Consider the following 22,917-nt stretch of genomic DNA (forward strand, 5'->3'; position numbering starts at 1 on the left):
GAGGGGACCCGACCTGGCGCGCCTTTAAATACCCCCGCGCCACCGCCCCGTGCCCACGCCTCGCCTCCCCATTGGCTGATGGCGGCCACGCCCTGGGTGTCCGAGAGCGGACGGGACCAGGGTCTGGGCCGGGGGGGCTGACCCACACCTGCGCATCCCGGAGCCGTCTTCGGGCTCGTCTCCCGCGGGGTCCCAGCCCCCCCGGCCCCGACCCCGGCTTGTCGTGGGTGTGTGTGTGGGGAAGGCAGAGCCTAGACGCGCTGGGGCACAACAGATACGACGACATAAGTGCGGGGAGAAGAAGGTTTGACGGCGAGCATTCCCCTGGCCCTTGTAGCACCGGCAGGACCGCGGGCTGCGGGACACCGGAGACGCCGGGCAGAAGGCTTGGGACAAGAGATGCCAATGCGTTTTGAAGTGTTCTCAAGCTGCCTACCTCAAATCAGCTTCCGCAAAGCAGCTGGAGATGCAACCAGAGCTCTCCATCAATACAGGCTGCTTCTTAACATATGTTACTGTTTCCACACCAACTGATTTTTTTTTGTTTTTTTTTAAACCGGTAAAATCAAGATGCACTGCACAAAACATCATTGAAAAACACATTTATTTTTTCCTCATTGTATACACACATATTGCTTGCTGGAGGATGTACAACACATAGCTAGAGTTTGTTCTAGAACTTTGTTTCACCTTTGAAATTACAGTGTTGCAAGTCCACATACAAACCAAGTGGCTTGACAACAATCTGCAGTACTTATTAAAATACAAATCAATTAGCTTATACCTGTGATTTGAAAACCTACTCTTACAGCACAGTTCTAATAGATCTTGTGGGTGGGTGGGGGGAACCTGAACCCTTTTTTATTGTCAGATACAGGCTCTTGTTAAACAAATTTAGGATAACGTTTATTGCTAGTCTCCCTGTCAGGGTAGCCAGGAAAAACACTGTGTATGCATTTTGGGTAACACACAAAAAGCTGCTAAATGCGTGTTACAGTGCAGGTGTGCACTTGCCAATGAATTATGCAGGTAAGAGCTAATTTCACTGTCATGATGATTTTACACGGTCCCAGCCACCTTTGTTTTGGGTCCTGCTGCTAGCAGTTGAAGTAGGAAATGAGTCATTTATCAAGAGAAAGTTGTGTCAAGAATGCAGGCTTTTCAACTGTATTACACTAACTTGATTTGAAAAAAATCATTCTTTTCATCTGCCCATCACTATGGGACTAAGGCTCAGCTTGGTGAAATGCTGTCAGCTCCAGTACAATCACCACAAACAGGAACAGCACATATTCAACTGACCTGAATCCTTAGGAGGAGGCAGGGCAAGAAAACCCCTGCCAAAGGCATAAATTGCAAGAAACCCATGATCAGGCTTTGAGAACTCATCTGGTTCTGCACCACTGTCCTGAGAAATGGAGGACTGTAACTTGTACAGCCAGCCTTCACCCCTCTATGTAAAAGCAATGTAACTTTCAGGGCCTTTCTGACCACAGTTTTTCAAGGCAGTTCTGTACTGTGGATAGTGTTTTAACATTGCATGGGAGGAACAGAAAGGAACACAAACTTGTTTATCAGTTACAAAAGAAACTGTGCATTTGTATAAACAGTCTGATCACAAGAGAAGCAGATTTCCTCAAGGACATCTTGAACTGCAGTGCTTGGGAAGCTGACCTGAGCATGTAATTCCCACATCACTCTGTTCTTGAATTACAGTAAGATCAAGTCCAGTCTTTCTTATGATACTCAGGTACTTATGCTAAATACCAGAACCAAAAAAACAAGTGTAACAAAATAAAACTGCCATGATACAGAGAATGAGGAAAGATATACTCACTCTTGCTAACCACTGAAATTATTTGCTGCATTCCACAGAAAATATTCAAGGGCTTCAGACAAGAAGAAAACAGGGCTCAGGAAGACTGTAAACAGATGTAAGGATAACTATGTCTCATAACATAGGTTATTACCAAGCTGAATGGTTTTCACTACAGATTTGGTTTTTTTCTTCACAATATCCAGACCCCAACATGAAAAATTCTTTCTTAAACACACTCTTTCTTGGTTCAGTCAAGAACTCAATTTACAGTCTGTTTTAGCAACCTGCCAGACTCCAGATGGTTGGAAAGTTTTGTGTTCTAAAGCTGGACTACTTCTTTGGGTAACAAACAAAGGTAAATCTGGATGCAGTACACCTGCAGCTGGGTTACAGCATTATGAAAAAAAAATAGAGTACATGGCAGAAAAACATATCCTGAAGAGGTTAAATTTAGCTGAGTGCTAGGATGCTAACTGATCAATTACTTTAGGCTTCAAAATATTGCATTTGCGGTTATTCATACAAAAGTACAAAAGATTATTTTACAGAGCCATTTTTTGATTCTGATTCTTCCCAGGAAACAAAAAAGTGTCAGCAAGTTTTTCTCCTCCCAATTTCTCACTGCTAACCTGTGGATTTCTCTCCTTAGAAAAATAATTTTATATAAATTTAAAATGGTAACATCTATTTGCTCTGACATATTAAGTTTAGAATTCAGATTTGTATGCTGAGACATAATACAAAACTTCTATATTCCTATTACCTAACAAAGTGTGCAAAACCCACAAATTTATCTTTTCTTTAATCCCCATAATAAACATGTAAATTTCACTCTTTGGAGAGTCTCCAAGTTGTGTTTGAAAGAAAAAAAAAAATTTTTCAGTAGTTTATGTTTGCATGCCAGTATAAGCTACTTAACTTCCCAATGCTAACATGAAATGACAATAATGATGTTCTGTACTTGAAGTATGGAATATATCCGTGCTCATCCACAAGCTGCAAAACCTCTTTAATATACACCAAGCACAGTATTTAAGATTTCAATTATTTTCAATATACAGCAAATATTCAAGTCCATCTTATCTCCTTTATAAAAGCATCTTGATCCAATTTTAATAAAGATAGTATGCTTAAAAAAAGTAAAAGACATAGTACATTTGTTTCTGTATATGTATGAGCAAGATTTCCTGAAAAAAGTAAGACAAATATGGAATACTACAGTTTCAGAGTTTACATCCCCTTTGGTGAACACAACTTTGTATCACATGATGTAAGTACCATCTTTGTAGTGTTTCATGGATTCCAGTTGCTGGGTCATTGCAAGGACATCCTGAAACCCTGTACTGAGTCCGGACATGTGTTGAAAATAAGCTTCCTTCTCCACTTGGACAGTTAGGTTGTTTACACCAGCATCTTTCAGAATTGCTGTAACCTGAACAGAATAGTATCATTAACATCAGCATTACAATTAACAAGCATCTGACAGTAACCTGCAATGCTGTGACTTTGAAATACAGTAGGTGAAAAAACATTACCACAAATAATTCAATTTTCTGTAAAGCTAACACTAGCTTCAGCAAGTATGGCTTCTGAGGGTAATTCTCCGTGTCTTGCAAAACAAAGAAATGTTTTCAAGGAATACAAAAACTCAAAGCAGACAGATATTGTTAAGCTAGTTATAAACCCATGGTAAGCATCCAGATAGCCCCACTGTTTACTGTCTGTATCGCAGCAAGAGATCCACAAAGTCCTGTTCTCAGAGTAAATTTAGTGCCACTTTCAACAGTGATAAAAAAACCATCCAGATTTCTTTTTTGTTTTGGCAGGTGCGTTAGCAAACAACTCCCTATGCAACGAATTCCCAAGTGGCAGGGGAGTACAGCATTACAGACCAGCTCTGAGACATTAACTAGTAACTACAGAAATAATTACAAACAGTAGCCTCAAACTTCAGTATATGACTGAAAAAAGGCTACAAAGAAATAAAGACATTAGGGTCTAAAACTCCTGCACCTTACCTGCTGTACAATTCTCTGTTCTGTCACATCTGATACCACTTGCACGTGTATTGTACCAGCCACAACACTTGCAGAGTGACACCAAAAGTGAGGATCTCTGTAGGATATGACTCCCTCTATTTTCTGAATCTTTAAAGAAATTAAATTATGAACAAATTAATTTAAGAACATATTTAAAATGTGTGTATTTACATGGACATTGTTGGTAAATACTCCACAGAGAAATTAAGCTGTATAAAAAAGCAGCTTTCCAGCTAAGTCATATACAGAAATCCATACTACTGAAACGTCGCCTTGCTGCTGCTTTCAAAGACTGGAAACACGAAGACAAAGTAAATCAAACACCAGCAGAATGCAATGCTAAACAGAATGAGAAAAAACTGATCTAGTGTATAGATCACATCAACTGACAGACCAACAGGAAAACTGGCTGGGCAACTCAACCATTTTTAGGCAGCTGTCACCTCACTATTCAGGCATAGCTGGAATTATGTCCATAGTTTACTTTTTTTTGGAAACTGATGTTTATACTAGCTGGGACAGATTGAATTTGGTTCACAACAACCCATGTTGCCCATGTTTTGGATTTGAGGCCAAAACAGTTTTGATAACACACCAGTGTTCTGGCTGTTTCTGAAAAACTGTTAGGAGCTGTCAAGGCTTTCTCTTTTTCTCACTCTGCCCCCATTCCCGTGATCAGGCTGGCACTGGGAAAACAGTAGGGAGGGGAAACAGTTGAGACAGCAGATTTCTGTTCTCTCCCCTGTCCCATTGGCAGCAGTAGAGATAAAGGGGAAACTGAGCAAATATCTTTGTGGGTGCCTGCCTGCTGGCGAGGGTGAACCTACAGCAACCATAGTGTTTTATTGTGATGTGTTTTTAAAAATCTGTTTCCTATTATACTGCTATTAATTGCTCTTTGATTGTTTTAAACAAGAACTTCTTATTCCTTGGTCTCTGAGAACTGCTTAGTGTCTTCCCTCGTAAGAAAAGTGAAACCTCATTCTGCACCTCACTTTACTTTGATTACACAAGTCTCCCCCAGTCAATTTCCATTTATTCTTTTCTTTCTCATGCAGACAAGAACACATCACTGCCTCTACCAATTGAAAGGAGACTATTTGGATAGCCTTCCTTGCTGCCTCTAGTTGATGGCATCCTCTAAGAACATGTAACTAGTTGTTTGACAGAGAGCTCTCCACTCTGAGGTCTGCACTATGATCCTGGGCAGAAAATTCAAATGAGCCAACAGTGAAGTCTAACTACAGCCTCAAAGTAGATTAACATACTGCAGCAGCCAGGGAAAGAATGGACTAGAATGAAAAATTATTAAGAAAAAACAGCTTTACTTTTGTCATCTCATCTACTGTGAACCAGCATGCTGTTCATCATATGAACAAATAAAACCTACAATTACCAGTTCCAAATTTAATCCTGTAATCTGAACTGTATCCATAAAGTTTAGAAAGGCCACAAGCCTTTAGGAATTGATATGTTACTTTCTTAGTACCAAGTAACTTTCCTACACTGTTACCATAACATACTTGTCTGAAATTAACAACTTCAGTCAGAAACTCCTAATCCTGTCTCATCTCTACAAATTAGATTTAAAACAACTTGAGACATGAAGTTATTTAAGACAATAGAAACTGTCACTCAACTACTTGAGTTTAAGAATTATTAAAACCAGCCACATCTTTGTATGTTTGTATACCAATTTACCATTATAGTTCTGACCTTTTCTAAAGCAGTGTGAAGGTCTTTCTCCTGTTCTGGAGGAATCCTCAACAAAAGCACTTGACAGGCATCTTTCAGCAGAGGGATAACACTAAGAAAAATCAATGTAGCAATAAAAAGAGAGCAGAGTGGATCAGCTATGAGCCATCCAAATTGTTGGATAAATATCGTGGATACAATAACACCAACACTGCCAAGAGTGTCTGCCAAAACATGCAGGAACACACCTGAAAATAAAATAAAACTGTATTATAAATTTGAACAGATTTGTTTAAAATGCACATGTATCTTCAATAGTGGAAACACTGTAGGGCTTATTAAATACAGTAAACACTCAAGCTAAACAGAGGCTACTAGCAGATTTTAATGTATCATTTAGTTTCTGTATGCCAACTTTGCTCCAATTTTATAAGAAGACTGTCTTATCTGCTACTACTAGGAATAATCCTTTATGCTGCTTTAACTTTTTTACTGCTTTTTACTTAGTGGTGAGCAGCATTCTCAGTGTACACTTAAAGGACAGAGAAAAACAATCTCTAGCCATTTTTAAAATTAGTACCAGTTAAGTGTCTGGATTTGAAAGAATACTGAAGCAGTTATGGGAATGGGCACACTTCACAAAAATGCCAGACAATAGAAAAGCCAACTGAATTAGGATGGAAAATAACCAATGGAATATGAGGCTACTAGCTTATACTCTTACCAGTGTAGACAAAAACCTAATTCCTTTAAACACTATTTTTGTAAGCCAGGCAGTTAGTTAACAACTACCTTTTAACTACCAGGGAAAAAATGTCAAAGAAATAGCTATGCTGAAAGTTCACATGTATCACCCCTCTTGGTCAGACTCTGATTTTAGATTTGAAAAAAGCGACTTTCCTCTTCATCAGCTTATTTTCTTGCTCACAAATAGAAGCATGTTTTAGATTGTTGGTCTGCATTTGCTCCTTTGCTTTTTTGTCACGTCCCTCAATGTTTTTACAACCAAATGTCCCTCAGTGCCTAGAAGCATGGTAATATCTTAACAGATAGAGATCATATACTTTCATTTCCACATGGAGCTCAGACCCACAGACTTTAAGCTCTTTCAATAAGGTTTACAATGACTGTTTATTAATGTTAATGAAGACTGTAGGTTAAAACTTTTATTGGTCCATAGGCATGACATCTCAGGAAGCCATGCAAAGAAACATTTCAAAGAAACATTTCGAGTTATGTTTCCTCAACTTATTAATGAAGAAATAGTTTGAGAAATTCATGTACATTACACTAAATGCCTGTCAGATCACTTCTGGAGATTTTAAGAACAATGAATAGTACTGGGTCTGATCCTTAAATCCAAGTCTGATGGAAATCACATAACATAATTTGTGATGCAACAATCTGTACTTGCCTCTCATGTTGGCATTCATGCCCCCTCCAGAAGACCCATGGGAATGTCCGTGGCTGTGCCCATGGTCACTGTGGGAATGGCCATGCCCATGGCTGTGGCTGTGCCCGTGGTGAGAATGGCTGTGATCATGTGAGTGACAACCTCCTCGAGAAGCCCCATGGGAGTGTGCATGGCTGAAGGCACAGATACCAACGAGGTTTACGATCAGCCCTCCAACAGAGACTGGCTGTGAGGGAGAGAAAAGTCAAGAACATCACCACGTCTTCCCAGGTGTGCAAGCTTATCTTCTACAGCAAACCACTGTACACCTAATAGAGCAAAACTGGGGAAGCATTAACATTGACATAAGGGTTATTCTCATGTGGGTTACTCATCATATTCCTTTCAGGATACATGCCAGTTTCAACACAATTTTCCTCCTCTCTTAAAAAAATCCAAGTCCCCCCAGCATTCCCCAAGACATCACACAATAACCACACCACTGAAACACAAAACCTAGTATCAGCAAATCAGGACCAGCTAGCAAATTCAGTTTTAGGATGGGGTGATTTTTTAAATTTACTTTCAAAAGGAGAGAAAGTAGTTCGAATACAAGCTTTGATGGAAAAAAAAAAAAAAAAAAAAAAAGAAAAAGATTTACCTAGGACATGCGACATGCACACTCATCTAGAACTGCAATCTGGAGACAGAAACTAATACTTTATTGGCTGAGTTTGCTTTTTATCAGTCTATTTTTCTACTCTTCTCTTGAAAAACTAGCAAAGTGTAAGAGTAATTCCAGCTAATAAATACAAGTTTTATTCGGGAGTTATTAGACCTTTCCTTGCCTATGCAGACTGTGCTGATGTACAGGGGGTAACCTCCTATCCCCAGGAAGCAAAATCAGTAGTGAAAATGTAGCAAATACTGAAGAATAAAAAGAAAAAAAAAAGATCAGGCCTCAATCTAATGCACATTTCTAATTGTGACTACAGAAAAATCTTTGTTACTGTTGTTCCTTTCATGTTATAAGAGCAGAACAGAAATCTGCGTATGTATGGGAGAGAAAACAAAGGAAGCTAGGAATGTGATAAATTAAGACTTGTATTTGTAACTAGTCTGGAGAACATTAAATATTTTATTTGAAAGTAAGGGGTGGAATCTTGAAACTTTAAGGGGGTAGTTCCTGAAGAGTCTGTGGAAGCTAGAGAGATACAGGTACAGTTAAGACCAATTATGCACAGCTTCATGATTTTTTATGTCAGAGCAACACATCCAGGATAAGTTATAAGTTATGACTGATTTCTGAGGTTTCTCAGATAGTAATAAAAATTCTTTTCTGTAATAATTGTCAGTGGTGCACATAACAGCAAAACTAAATTTCATCTTGTAAAGATCATCTTCTTCGTATCTCTTACTGAGACCATCTAAAAAAATGAGAGCAGCAACAACTCAAAAAAATTCAACTTAACTGTAAGAATGAAATTATATTCACTTCTATGTATTTTCATACTTTAAAACTACATATAGTTTGGATTTAAAAATCAAATTACATTAAAAAGTAATTTTTTTAAAATTGAGACAAACATGAAAGAATCATTAACTGCCAGAAAATATTTTCAAATGGAATGACATAACTTACAGTTAGCATATTTGTGTCTATGTCTGGGGGATCCACGAGTCTGGCCACTGATTCCATGAAGACAAAGAAAGCAATTACCATCAGAAAGAGGCCATTAATAAATCCAGAAAGAATTTCTACACGTCCATACCTGAAACCAAGCATAAGTGCTTTTGAGAGTGAAGAATGGGTACTCTGAATGGATTTCAAAGTTACAGTAAATACAGTTAAAATACATTTAATATGAGCAAGTAGAATGATTTTCAGATAGTCCTTAAGGAACCTATTATACATACCCATAGGAAAATATGCGAGTTGCTTTCCATCTTGTCATCAGAGCTGCAAAAAGCCCCATCACTAATGCAGAACAATCAAAAAGCATGTGAAATCCATCAGAAATAAGACCAAGGCTATTGGTCCATACTCCATAAAAAAGCTCCACAAAAGTGAAAGCCTAAAATAAAGAAGAGTTTTAATTTTTCCCGAAACATTAACTCTTAATTTAATGTTTCAGTAGCTAGCAGGAAACTCTATTCATTGAACACTTCATAATTTTAAAAGGTATTGTTCAAAGTATTTCTAGACCATATCTCTGCTCTTCAACCAAGAAAAAATAAGAGAGACTTTCCAAGTCTATGAAAAGACATTTTTGAACCTACACTTCCAAAAGCTTTGGACCTAAGAAAACAATTCTCTATAGGAGTGAATTAAAGTTTTCACTGAGAATTTTGTGCAGACAAATTTTTAAGCATTTTGTCACTAAATAATGTAACAACATGATTTGACCTATTATTAGTCTAAAAAGCAATGCTATCTCTACATTTGTTCTGTAAAATTTTTCCTAACCAATTAGTTGACTGTTTAAATCCTGTGAATTAGTTTCGAGAAAGGTACATGAGGAAACACTTTTAACACATACATTTTCCTTGTTCAATTTGCTGTTATTAACTGGTCTGCCTAGAACTTTCTTTCCCATCTTTCATATTCCATAGTAGGATTCCTTGAAGTTATCACGGATACCTCAAGTTTCTCACCTTATTTTTTTTTGATAATTGCCAAATAAAGACCTTTGCAAACAATGTGCTATCAGTCCTGCTTACTGCATGATCTTTTCATAGTCGAGGACATGAGAAGCCAGAAATCAAAACAGCCTCCCCCAAAATCACACTACTCATTCCCACACTTACTATCTTTTTGTTCCTATCCTTGAAGGCCTTACTACTTTCAGCTTATCTGCTAGAACATTGAGATACCTCAATCTTAACCATACCACCGTACACATATTTACTTATTGATATAACAGCTACACACAGAAACAGCGCCACACGGTGACAACAGATGAAAGTGACTTACTGGAACATGAGCAGAAGAATCCTCTATTTTACCATTCCATGTAATGGAACTAATCTGTTGCCACTTTAAAAATAACCAGTCATGGGAAACTTTTAAAGAATAACTCTTCTTACATTATTACTATGTACTACTCTGATTCAGTTTGAAAAAAGACACGCACTTACCAGATTTAGGCACAAGAAATAGAAGATCTGCCTAGAATCATACTCCTCAAGGATTTGCTTCAGTGACTCCTTAATAAACCGGGGTAATGACTGAGAGCTCTGCTGTAATGCATCACCCATGAAGTTATAGAGAGGTATGCCTTCAGGGGAATAGCCAATAAGGGTACCCTTCTGCCCTTTCCTGGAGGGGGAGGACAGGATATTGGCAGCTGCAAGGAAAGTATTGAGGTTTTTGTTGCTGTTTCTAAGCTTCATAGCTATTTTATAATGTATTTTATTAGTAATTGAAGCTTACATGGCATTTGCAGGCAACAGTGACTGTCAACTTTAGCATTAGATTTCACTGCTACGTAACATGAGATGATTACTTCCAAAACAGAACAGATCCATTACATTGTATTTCTGTGTAGACAGGCAGTGAAAGAGCACAAAGTTACAGGCTCTTTTTATTCAAAAGAATCTGAAAAAGCTTATCCAAAAGAATTATGCATACATTGATTTTCTGATTGGCTTCCCAGACACACAGACAATAGATTTATTAAAAGATAAAGAATACGTACATAAAATGAAGAAGACAGCACTCACTACCACACCTCCAGAAAGAACATGCTCTGTGCCTTCATGATGTGTTGGCCTGTTCATAGATCGAAGCTGGTCGGTTATTGGATGTGTCCAGAAGTTGCCAAAAAGCAGGGCACTAATGAAAATAAGAAAGGATCCATAACGAGCACACGTGGAAGCTTCCATCTTGACAGAGCATATGGACTCCACGTAGAAATCCAGGATCACAACAAAAAAGATGACTGTTACGAAAGGCATGACGAGTGAAGACCAAGACTCTACTTTACTCTGCAATAGAAAATAGGTTTCAAACAGGACTGTTCACCATTAGATGTGACTGTACACACAGCATTAGAACTTTGTCACTTTTACTACAAATACAGCAATCCATCTATATAAACACTTTAATGCTTTCAAATTGCAAAATAAAGCTACAGAAAGACATATATAGCTAGTATGCAACACAGTACCTTATTTAAATACTGATATATGTTTAAGAGCAATGCAATATACAAGGCCATGTTTGTGAACAGTCCACCCTCCACAGGCACACAGGTGTAATGAATGGGTCTTTGTAACACAATAACCTACTCCTCAGGAATAAAAGTGTCCTATATTTACAGAGTCATTATTACTTGTGCAGCATTAGTGCATGAATCCAGAATATTGTATCTGAGCTGGAAAGATACCAGATGATATTAAAAAGTTACCAGCTGAAAAAGGAATTTAAGGTATTATACAGATATCCACAAATTTATACAGGATATATTGCAAACAGAGCTTACTAGAAAAATAAAGATGCCAATATTGGTAATCTTAAAGGTATTTTAAAGGAATGATTTGAATTGTACTTCACAAGCAGAAACATTACAAAAAAACTGATTTATCTTTATTAACTTACCTCTGTTGTCAGAGAGAGAACAATGACCCATGGGCACAACAGAAGGACAGAAACAAGATGAGACAAAGCTTGAAGACGCTTGGCTCCACCTACATCTACAGAAAGTTTTCGGGAAGCCATGTGAAAACCAACCTTGCAACACAATGCCAATACCAGGAGCAGTACCCCCCCCTGGAAACAGAGAGGGATAAGGTTAGCACTTCTTGAGAGCCCTGTACCTCACTCCAAGGTGACACTTATAAGAAAAAAAACCCATGCTTTCTAACTTGACAACAAAAGCCAAAGGACAGGATGATTCCTCCTATTGTTACTCTAGGTAAAAACAGCAACACAGCGTAGGTACAGCACTATTCACAAGGAGCAGATGTTTAAAACTTTTAGTAGTATTAACTGGCACACATCAACAGTGAACTGGTAGCAAAAAGCATATGGGGTGCCCATCTTCCTTTACTGAAAGAACATTAAAAATATATGTAAACCTCAGAAGTGTCATGTCACCTTGGCCTATAATAGTTTCATTACCTTTTCATTAATTTATCTTTATCACAGCATATCATGCACAATATTTTCTTTTAAAGTTGTTCTATAGATTAATCACAAGATACACAGCATCTCATCTCCCTTAGATCACGCTTCTTTTGGGCACAATTAACCGGTCTTTCTAACATTTATTTTATATTAATAAGCTGCTCTCTATATTTTTTTCCTTTTAATCCTCAGTGCAGACACTAGCAAAAAAACTAAGCTAGCAGAACAACTCACTCAGCCAGATCAATCCCATACAATACGATTTTGATACTCTGTTACTCATGCCACCAACTATAATGGGACTATTATTACCTGAATGTATCAGACAGAGTCTGTGTCTTCAAATACAAGGGTACAATGTACACTGGATAAAGAAGAGGCCAGCAGAACACTGACCTCAACAGTGAGTAAGAAACATATTGCATGGGAAGCATTATGAACATCCAGAACACTAATGACATGGACTACTTGATGGTAATTTTAGTGAGACCTTTAGGTTACCCACTGCAGCAACATCATTAGCAGACTTACAAGTTGAGTACTGTATGGTTTGGCTTGCTGTATTGAAGCTGCTCATACTGAAACAAGACATAAAAATTATGGTGCTAGTCCAGTTCCAGTACAGGGTAGGGATATTGGACTCCTTGGTTTTGATTTAGGCTTGCCCTAGCTCTGTGCTGGTGAAACTCCTACCTACAAAACTTAGAGAAATGTGAACTTTATAAAACACACGTTCTTTTACCTTGTGATCTGCAACACCCAGGAAAGCAATGATTGTATACAGAACATGGGTAAGTGCACTATCATGATGCCCCTCAGCTAAATTAAAAAATGTTAAGGAAGAGTTTCATTTCATCATTTTTTCTTCTAAAACAAAAAATATTTCAACAGAAAATAAAGTTAAAAATACTTTGGAAAAAATAGTATTTTAAAATACATGAATGTACTCACTGTTAAAAAGGGTACACAGTACTCATCATACAAGATTAGTGTTAATTTTGTCAAATGGACTTTGAAAAACACACTCAACAGCATTAGATATTAGGCTGGTTTCCATTAAAAAGCACTAGAACAGTGAGGTGTCTGAAATATTATCTCAAGCTTTCCAGTTTCTAAATATTTAAACTTTAGAAAACCAAGATTAGTTGACAAGCACAACCCAGCAAAGATTAAAATAATGATAGCTTTTTGGAAAACTACCAGAGGACAATTTAACAATGATTTTACTCACTGAATACTCAGTGGATCAATCGGTACTATTCCTGAATATACCATTTGCACCTGTAATTCCATATTTTCATCCTTCTTTGACACAGTATACTCTTACCTTTTTTGGTTTTATGCCTTAAATATACTACTTTTTGTCACTACACTTCACCATGACCAGAATTCCTGTTGAAAGCTTACTTCAGAATGACTTCCAATTACCTCGTGGCTTTGAAAGCATGTCAGAGAGCTTCCATTCACAGTCTGAAGTCCATTGTTGATGGAGCTACTGCAGGTTACTTCACATCTTAGCAGAAAAAGGATAAAACAATCTTTCTGGATATAATAAGAAGACTGCCAGCCAGGCTGCTGATAATTTACCACACACTTAGGTTACAGCCATTATGTTCAGAACTTCTTAAAAAAAAAAAAAAAGGTTGATTAAAAAAAGCTTCTAGCAATGCTAGGCAGACTGACAGGAGAGCCTTTAATTGAAGGAAGCCTGACAGGAGAGCCTTTAATTGAAGGAAGTCTTTAACTACAACTTAAAATATATAGCTGTGTTTTAAGTTATCGAAGTAAGCAATGCCATTCATTCGACTGTAAATATCAGTATTTAGGTATAAAAGTAAAATCTTATACTATAATATTCTTGACAGGTCAGATTCCTATGATAAAAAAACCAGGCATATTTAATTCAGTGCATTCAACTTTAGATTTTCTCTGCTCCAGTGACAGCAGGCACTTGGTCTACATAAAGCAAAAAAAGGATACGATGTTCTGCTATTTTAGCCATGAGGTCATCATTATCAAAAAGCAGTAAGCAGATGACAGCTATGATAAAAAATGCAGCACCTCTCGTCTGTAAAAAGAACAACAACAAAACAAAAAAGTCCAAATATTTTGGTAATATTTTGTAACAGATTCATGTTAAAAAATCCATCCCCCCTCCTTTCTGATCAATTTAAGTGTATTTTAGTTCAGTATGAAAAATCTGAGGAAAACCCCCCCATTCTTTTGAAAAAGTGACCCGGCAATGCAATTTTGTATTTATTTCAGTTCTCAGATTTAACAGATAACTCAGGGCAAACCACCACTGTAATGCTCGAGAGGGCTGTATTGTACAAATTTTAAGTGTTACTTCCTTCATGGTGTGCTTCTGCCTGCCAGAATGCAGAGCTACTTAAGCCTAATGATTTAATATTTTGTAGCAAACAAGGAGCTATAAACAAGATTTAGTGGATGAATTGTTGTGGTCTGCCTGATGTGAGGTAAAGGTGAGAGCACTGTGCAAAGGCTCTGAGAAGGCAGAGCTCTGCAGGCTTTTGTGAGGAAGGGACAGAGGTAGTTATGACATAATCCCAGCTCTCAGTGCTTTTACCACCATGACAATACTGCAGTATTGGTATTTATAATTTTGGCAAAACACTGAGCTCTACAGTTAAAAATTTCCACCAGAAATCATCTTCTAAAGCCAAATACAACAAAACTTTTTGTTTTGGAAATTTTGCTTATTTCTTATTGCCACAGTTCACAAAGCAGAGACATTCAGAGGACAGTTATTGCTCCCTTTTTTCTGCTGCCTTAGACATGCAGCTCATCTGCCAAGCATGGCTCACCAAGACAGAGATCGACAAGGAACCTCTCAGAAGCTCCACTTTCACCCTTTGAGTGGATGACTGGAGAAAAAAATTGTCTTCTAGGTGAAAAGCCTCATGATGGATGCCCTAAGCATCAGGACCACTACATGCCTAATGCACTTTTGTCAGTTTGAACCCACTACAAAGATCGCTGAAGTGCAAAAATTGTTCTCAAGGTTCTCTTCCATCTACAAAAAGAAAAACTTCTCAGGCAGCTGTTATAGATCTCCAATACCTTCACTCACTGTTTCTCCCTTAATGTCCTATTTATTATTTCAAACAGCACATCTTATTATTTCACCACCTATTAAACTTAAAAAAAAGCACAGCCTCTATGACTATAGGCCTGAAAAACTGTTCTGGGTAAAGAAGTTCATGAATTCAGAGTCTTCAGTATTATTTACAGAGAGTAAAATAAATTTTTAAATACCTTTGCTGGTCCTCCACCTGAGCTTGTGAACAAGACACTAAGGAGCGATAACACAACCACATCACTGTGCTCAAACAGCAACAAAGTCCTATAAAAAAGTGAAATAAACACAACTGCTGACAAGAAGCTTACGTCACAAGCTTGACATACATTATTTCAGATACAGTTCAATGACATAGCAGTCAAAAGATTTATCATGTCATTTCAATAGCAAGTTTAAACGACTGAAAAGGATAAATGCAAATCTATGTGCCTTCACCAGCAACAGATCTAGCTGCAGACAGCTAGACATAACACAAATGAAAGAACTTCCTGATTCAAGTGATACATCAAAAATTATTCATTTATACATTAATTTAAACAGTAGTTTCTTTGGGTAAGAAAAGATACTGACTTGCTCAAGGTGGAATTACTATTCCCATTACTATACCTCTTCTAACACAAGTTTCTGCCTCTCAGAAAACAGAGATCCTGTTCTGTTGTGCTACAACCTGTTTACTGAGGTGTTGATGATATAGTAGTTTATGCACCCTCAGAAACTTCCAGTTGCTGAAAATAAGAAATTCTAACTTGCACACTACCTCCTTAGGTAGTAAAGGCTGCATTAGCAGCTTTCCAGAGAAGAACATAAAAATAATAAATGCTGTGAAAGTTACTAAATGCCTCTGCCATTCTCTGCATAGCAATACAAAATGCTAGGACCCATGTTATTCTTTGGGAACAATGTCAGCACCCAGAAAGGCACTACTCATTTCTTAAAGAAATGCTATTGTTCTCAGGTAAGTGGAATCCTGTGAAGGAGATAAAACTTCAGCTTCAAAAAATGTATCATTAGAGGTTTTACCTTCCTCTCTCTAATAAAAGATGTTTTCTAATACAATAGCCTTCATTTTAAGAAGTCTAATGTTATTCTTTAACAGTTATTCAGTAATGCTAACAAATAGGGCAAGTGATTTTACTTGAAGTATATGCACTAATGCTACCCATTTTCAACACAGAGCAGGCATATGATCAGATAAACCAGCGCCCTGCAACAAGTGAGGAAAATTATTCCAGTCACTTGGCACAGCAATATAAGTTATTATCACTAGCTGCCTAACCATGGGCTTCAAACAGTTAAATATAAAATCGGTGTTATACATAAGAGACTAAGGGAATGATGAAAACTATAGTCAGTAAAACAGTCAGTGATCTTGTATCACTCACATCAATTGTTTAAGCAGTATCAAAGATTTCACTGGCATCTTGTCAAAGAATGGATTACACAAAAAACTATAAATAGTTTTTCCCAAGCACAACAGAATCCACAGGAAAAAGCATGAAGATTCAACATTTAAAACAATAAAGAGGCTGGCATAATAGGCTGGCAGTCAGAAAACAAAAAACAAAGCAAAAAGACAGGGAAAGTTCACAAAAATTAGTTAAAAAATATAAAACATTATTTACAGTAAATATGTATTTACCTCAGTGGTCCACAAAGAGTAAGGCCAAAAAACCACAAGAGTGAAATGATACATCCCACAACAGCATGCTTAAAAATTTTGATCCACTACAAAAGAAAGGTATTTAATTATGATTTTTTCCTGCTTCAAAATAAATATCCTACTATTAACATTCGTTTAGCGCAGTAGCTGTAGAGGGAAAACAAATGCTCTGCTAGTTCTGCAACATTTGTTACAATTATCTTTTAAACATACTTTGCAAGGCAACTAAGGTTTGCTTGGAAACACCACAAGAATTACCTGCTTCCTTTCTACCACAGGATTAGATCCTATCCTATGGTCTGAAATCTCTTTAACATTAAGCCTGAAACAAGGCTGAAAAAAATCAAATCCAGTTACCTGTCAAGATGTTTGTCATCTTTTGTATGTATCTACTGAAGACACATGGAACTAGATAAAGCATCCAAGATAAGGAGACAAAGACTGTAAGACTACAAATACTTATGTATGTATTGAATGCTTTCTTCAGGAAGCAGGTTATAGTTCAGCTATTCAATATACTACTAACTTTAAATGCAAGTTTTTGAAGAAATGTAATAGATTTTAGAATATTAAGCAAGGCAAAGTGTCTATGGCAATCACATCTTCAAAATCCAGAATCTTAGCATTTTAAGCAAATTTAAACTTTTTGGAACACATATAAGAATGTAATTTACTCCTGTTTGCACTTAAAATTCTGTCATACGTGTCTCATCACTTCTGAAGTGATCTTTCAGATTTCCTCTACTTAGCAAGTACACTGCTAACAATATTCATGGATGATGTTTTTATGCACACAATTACATAAGCCCAAGATAAATATGGAACAGACGAAGAAAATTTACTCTTTAAACAGCAGGTGTCAACCAGGCCCTTCTCTGAACATACTGGAAACCCAACACAGCTCTGAAGAGCAGCCCAACTAGCCCCTCAGTGTAAGGCACCAGGCAAAAAAGCACTCTTTGGCATGCTGGATATGACTAGATCATTTAAGACATTCTGGCAGTCCAGAAACTGCCCTTCTGAACTGTCAAAATCAGCTAGGTAGGCTAAGCCCTTTTTAGAAATCTAGTCCTTGAAACAGCTCTTTGTCTGGGTCTTTCTTATAGAAAGACTAACAAAAGGAGCTCAAGGACAAAAAATGCTGGTTGCTTCTTTCAAGCACATCAGGCACAGTTAGTTGCACACTTCTGGAAACTGCAACCACAGCTTCCAAGCACACCTTGCTTTCACTTTTAGCAAGAGCCATGTTGTCAAGAGTATCTACAAAGATTGTGAATCAGTATTATGTGTGTCAACTCACCTGACGCTTAGTTACTACTTTTCCAGAAGAAAATGGTTTTTGAAACAAAACCATAAAAAAGGCAGACCTGTTGAAAGGATAAAGTTTTCTGTTAGTGTATTAGCAGTCAGCTTTTTATACAAACCAGCTCTATGGAACTGTTTTTCGTACCAGGCTCAGTGTACAAAATGGCCTTTTCTACAGCTTTCACTAAAAGGCCACACCAACAACTCTCACTGGCTTTACTTTCCCTGCTGCATTACATGTGTCAGACACCAGTACAAAGGTGATGTGATAAGTGAACTTCAGTTCTGGTCAACTTCAAACACAAGCTCTTCAGAGAATGCCTAATGAGAAAGCTTCTAGGATTTAAAAAAATCAAAATAACTGATTTTAGAAGTTTTGAGAGGAAATACTACTGTGTTTTTATTAGCAAGACATGTACAGTCATTTACACATGGAATGCAAAATACACAATCGTGTTAGAAATGGTATGAAACAGCATGCATCTTTATTGTCTGGGATAAAGAGTAAGTGAGGGGGAAAAAAATACGATGGTGCTTGGGAACATGCCAATGAGAAGCCCAGAGATGTAAAGAAATTTGAAATAAAAAGATGAGATAGCAAACGATCCAAGTCTGGCAAGTTTATTACAGAAACACTTTTCAATATTATTATCAATTAAACATGAAGAAGCACTGTGCAAAAGAAAGGTTGTTCCTGTATGCTTGTTATCAGTTTCTCCACTTTAGCTCTCAATCAGGGCAAAAGAGCAGCTGAAACTCACAAGGACTACAGGAATACAAACTGTAGGGAAAGTTTTTTTCTACACCCTTTTAAAGAAAATCTGGACATGCTTCTGTTTCCTGTGATCAGTATTGTCATACTATGACCAATTAGAAACAGCAAAAATGCTGATGTTTCTTGAGGGTAGGGAGGTCTTAATCTGGATAGACTAGAGCTGGGCAATCACCAACTGCATAAAATTTTTAGCAAGATCAAATGCTGGGTTCTCCACTTGGGGCAGAGTAATCCTGGTTATCTGTATAAACTGCAGGATGAGAAACTAGAGAGCAGACCTGCAGAAAGAAATCTGGTGTTTGGGTTGATGGCAACTTGAGTGTGAGTCAACACAGTGTTGCTGTTGGCCAGCTGTGTCCAGAGATGCATCAAGCATACACAGCCAGCCTGTCAAGGGGAGTGACTGTCCCACTCTACATTGCACTGGTGCAGCCCCACTTTGAGTGGGTGAGCAGTTTTGGGTATCTCAGTGTAAGAAGGGCAGCAAACAGCATGTTCAGGTGAGGGTGGTTGAGATACCGAATGATCTTGAGAGCAAAGAGTTTAGAGGAGCACCCAAGGTGGACACACCAGCTACTGTGTCCAGCTGAGGGGTAATCTCATGGCTGCCTACAACTTCCTTGACAAGGGCCACAGAGATGAAGGTGCTGATCTCCTCTCTCTCTGGTGACAAGTGACAAGACATAAAGAAATGGAATGAAGCTGTGTCAGAAAGTTTGGATTGGGCATAGGGAAAGGTACTTCACTGAGAGCGTGGCTGGTCACTGGAACAGGCTCCCCAGGAAAGTGACCAAGCCTGTCAGAGTTTAACAAGCTTCTGAACAAGCTTCTGAATGATTCTCTATGTCATACAGCTCAGTTTTAGGCAGTCCTGCAAGAAGCAGGGAGCTGAGACTCACTGAAGGGTATGGGTACCCTCCCACTTGAGGTATTCTATGATTCTTAAATTATTGTGAGAAAACATACAAAGGAAAAACATTGGTGTGAACAGAGTATTTCCCAGATACACAGCTATGCTTTGTTATTTCCAGTTAATCTGTAATAACATAATGCAGCATATGAGCTCCATCCTGACAAAGCACACCACAGCCAGCCTGCTGCAGCAGCCCCTGGCACTGCTTCAGCCCCTGGACACTCACCCCATCTGCACTATAAAGATAAACTGCACGAGGTGGACAGCTTTCAGGAGATCGTAAGATTCAAACAGCCCCACGGCTTTCAGAACCTTGGTGAAGCACAGCAGCACGATGTACCGAGTCAGCCTGCAAAAGGAGACAGGACAGTTTCCACCTGCGGCCCAGCTCACGCCGCTGCCCTCCAGGCCCGGCCGCCGGGTCCTCTTCCTCCCCGGCGCCCTGCGCCTGACGCGGAGGAGCCCGCCGGCTCTCGCCTCCCCGAGAGACTGACAAGCGATGCCCGCTGCTCCCCAGAGGGCGGGCAGCCCCGCTCCGCGGCCGGTCCCCCCGCCGCCCTTACCGGGCGCTCGGCACATCCACGGGACCCAGCACGCCGCCGGCGGCCAAGGCCTGCCCGCTGTACTTCTCCTCCATACCGGGGCAGGCAGCGGGGACGGCCCCGCGCCTCTGCGAGGGACGGTGTGCGAGCGCTCAGAGGCGGCCAGGGCACCTCATGCTCCGCGGCCCGCCACCGCGGGAGAGGACGGGGAGAGACTGGAAGGGATCGGGAAGAGGCACAGGCGGAGCCGGGAAGGGACCGGGAAGAGGCACAGGCGGAGACGGGGGACGGCGGCCGCACGCATGCGCCGGTGTCAGTGCGCAAGCGCCCGGCGGAGGGGGAGGCGGGGCCGGGCCAAGCTCATCCGGGGGCACCGGAAACGCTGGAGGGCGGCGGGGAGGAGTGGGAAGTAAGGGCCCGATCCGCTTCCCTAGGGGGCCGTTCCCTTCCCATCGGGGCGGGCTTGGCGTGAGCCGCCTGAGGTGGGAGGGGGGGTTCGGGCGCCCAGGATGGTGCGGCTGCCCTTTTCCGTCTGCCGTCTCCCCGTGTGCGGCTCCAGGTGGCGGATGGCGCCCGTCCCCCGTGGGTCCTGCCTTGTGCCTGACGCGGGTGTCCGGTGGGAAGAGAAACTTGGGGATTTTGTGCCGTGCTCGTTCACGGAAAGCCGTCGTGCCGTCTCAGTCCGCCCGCCCCGTGTGGCAGGCGGCGGGTACGTGTCGCTGGGTGTCTGGCGGCCTTGCCCCGGGCAGGGCAGGGCGGGCGGGGGTTGCCTGGGCACAGGCCAGCAGGCTGCCAGTGACACCCAGCGTTTTATAAAATACATTACAGAGACATCTTCCTCACCGTTTTTTGTGACTCGCAGTCCCGGGCACAGCTCCCGTTCTTGCCTTTACTGCTACAGTGCTTGAAAGAAGTGTGTTTACCAGCAGCCCAGGGGGCCACAGAGGCTGCTCCGACGAGGCTCAGCTGGTTTCAGAGTTCCCGTTGCCCCGAAAATGGTGTGGAATTGTACTGTCTGGTGTCCAACCTGTGCTGACCCATTCTCACTACTGAAATCAGGCGTACCAGCAACTCGTTTCCACAGAACACTGTGCTGTCAGGAACTGGGTGGAACAATCTGCAGAAATGGCTGTGATGTGTTGTGTCACCCCTCTCCACCTGAAGAAGCTTGTTGGTGTATAGGCAGCTTGTTTCCATTAGAAAGAGGAATTGTGGAATTGCATTTATTTTAATACAAGCCTGTCCATTTTGTATTGTGAGGGAAGACTTCTTTGTCCTGACTATATTATCAGGATCAAGCAGCAGGAGAGGATTTTCTTGCTTACTGCTCCAGGTATTTAAGTGCTTTTGCCAAAAATTAATCCAGAGGCTTTTAACTTTTCTCAGGATGATTGCTGTACATTCTTCACTGGGTGTCTCTCCTTTTTTCTCTTGCCCTTTAACAATCTGGTGTGGTCTTGTTTTCCTAGCTTGATTTCTAATTATGCAGATTGTTTGGGTGAGATTTTTTGTATAAAACCTATCAACTGAAATCGGGTACATGCCCAACAGCGTGATGGTTTGGTGGATGAGGCAGAAACTTTGGCATATAAGCATTTTGAGTTGCCCAAGCGTTTTCATTGCTTTGAATGACCAGTTCTTGCTCCTCTGTGCTGTGTCAGTGTTTACAGCTGGACTCCCTCCCTCGATGCCCTTTTTGGCCAGGGTACCATCAACATCACCATGCTTCTAACCAAGCCTACTATTGCTTGCAAAGCCATAGTATGGCTGTTTCTTCATGGGTACACTAGGTGGCTCAGGATTTTCTGGTACCAGTTACCAAGCTAGGAAGTCCTCCACATTGGTGAATTTTTACTTTTATCCTTAGTGAAGTGCCTGACACCCAGCTGGCTTCACTCATCCCACACATCAGTGGGATCTCTGCAGAAAGATTGTGTCACTCACAGGTAAAGTGGAGCAACATCCTGGATGACATAAAAAGTGCAGTATTTTACAGAGATCCTACAGAAGAGCACAGATGACTAAAATGTCCAGTTGTAATGAATGGGGAAGTTGAGGCAAAAGGCTGGAAATGTCCATATTGTAAGGCCCTTTTTCCAGCCACGTGTCAAACTCCCTGGTTTCAGGACATCCCAAGTTATGATTTTGTTCCTTTGTTCAACACTAATGCAGAACAAAGAAATCAGAAATTAACTAATATGTGAAAGGGGGTGGAGTGGGGGAGGAATGATACAGGGAAAATGATAGAGGTCAAGTGTCTTGGAGACAAGAGGTGAGAAGGGGGACTGACTACTGGCCCTGCCTATTTCAATGGCTCTACTAATGCAGTGTGTTGAATGAATCTCAGCAGTTGCCCGTTGTATCTTAAATGTCTGTGAAGTAACAAGCTTGTGTAGACTTTAAGTGGGAAGAGATGGAGGGATGAGAGTGCAGAGGAGTATGGATTCCGGCAAATGTTAACTTCAGAATTTCACTGTCCTGAAATAAAATATTTAAAATTTTTTTTCCTCAGATTTGCAAATTGTTCTCGGTGTGTACGGGAGACCTC

General features: G+C 40.0%; 1 protein-coding gene and 1 long non-coding RNA gene across 3 annotated transcripts in view; one reads left to right on the top strand and one right to left on the bottom strand.

The window, feature by feature from the left end:
- Window positions 1–587: 587 nt before the first annotated feature.
- On the bottom strand, window positions 588–21,061 carry SLC30A5 (solute carrier family 30 member 5). The gene is made up of 16 exons (XM_071731830.1): window positions 20,391–21,061; window positions 20,054–20,176; window positions 18,135–18,201; window positions 16,814–16,899; window positions 15,351–15,438; window positions 14,055–14,142; window positions 12,817–12,893; window positions 11,547–11,717; window positions 10,645–10,933; window positions 10,085–10,293; window positions 8,864–9,021; window positions 8,589–8,718; window positions 6,968–7,193; window positions 5,575–5,801; window positions 3,838–3,966; window positions 588–3,251 (listed from the first exon to the last, which is right to left on the bottom strand). The coding sequence occupies exons 1-16, from the start codon at window positions 20,462–20,464 to the stop codon at window positions 3,081–3,083; spliced, it is 2,313 nt and encodes a 770-aa protein (XP_071587931.1). The 5' UTR covers window positions 20,465–21,061; the 3' UTR covers window positions 588–3,080.
- Window positions 20,938–22,917, top strand: part of LOC139790260 (uncharacterized) — a 19,583-nt gene continuing 17,603 nt past the window's right edge. The window contains exons 1-2 of one of the 2 annotated variants that reach the window (XR_011723435.1): window positions 20,938–21,078; window positions 21,198–22,917. The exon at window positions 21,198–22,917 is cut by the window's right edge and continues 173 nt beyond it. This is a non-coding gene — a long non-coding RNA (uncharacterized lncRNA). Of the gene's footprint in view, window positions 21,079–21,197 lie in introns of those variants that run through there. The other variant, XR_011723434.1, reaches the window with a different exon arrangement.

The sequence above is a fragment of the Heliangelus exortis genome, chromosome Z, assembly GCF_036169615.1.
Source record: "Heliangelus exortis chromosome Z, bHelExo1.hap1, whole genome shotgun sequence".
Lineage (NCBI taxonomy): Eukaryota > Metazoa > Chordata > Aves > Apodiformes > Trochilidae > Heliangelus > Heliangelus exortis.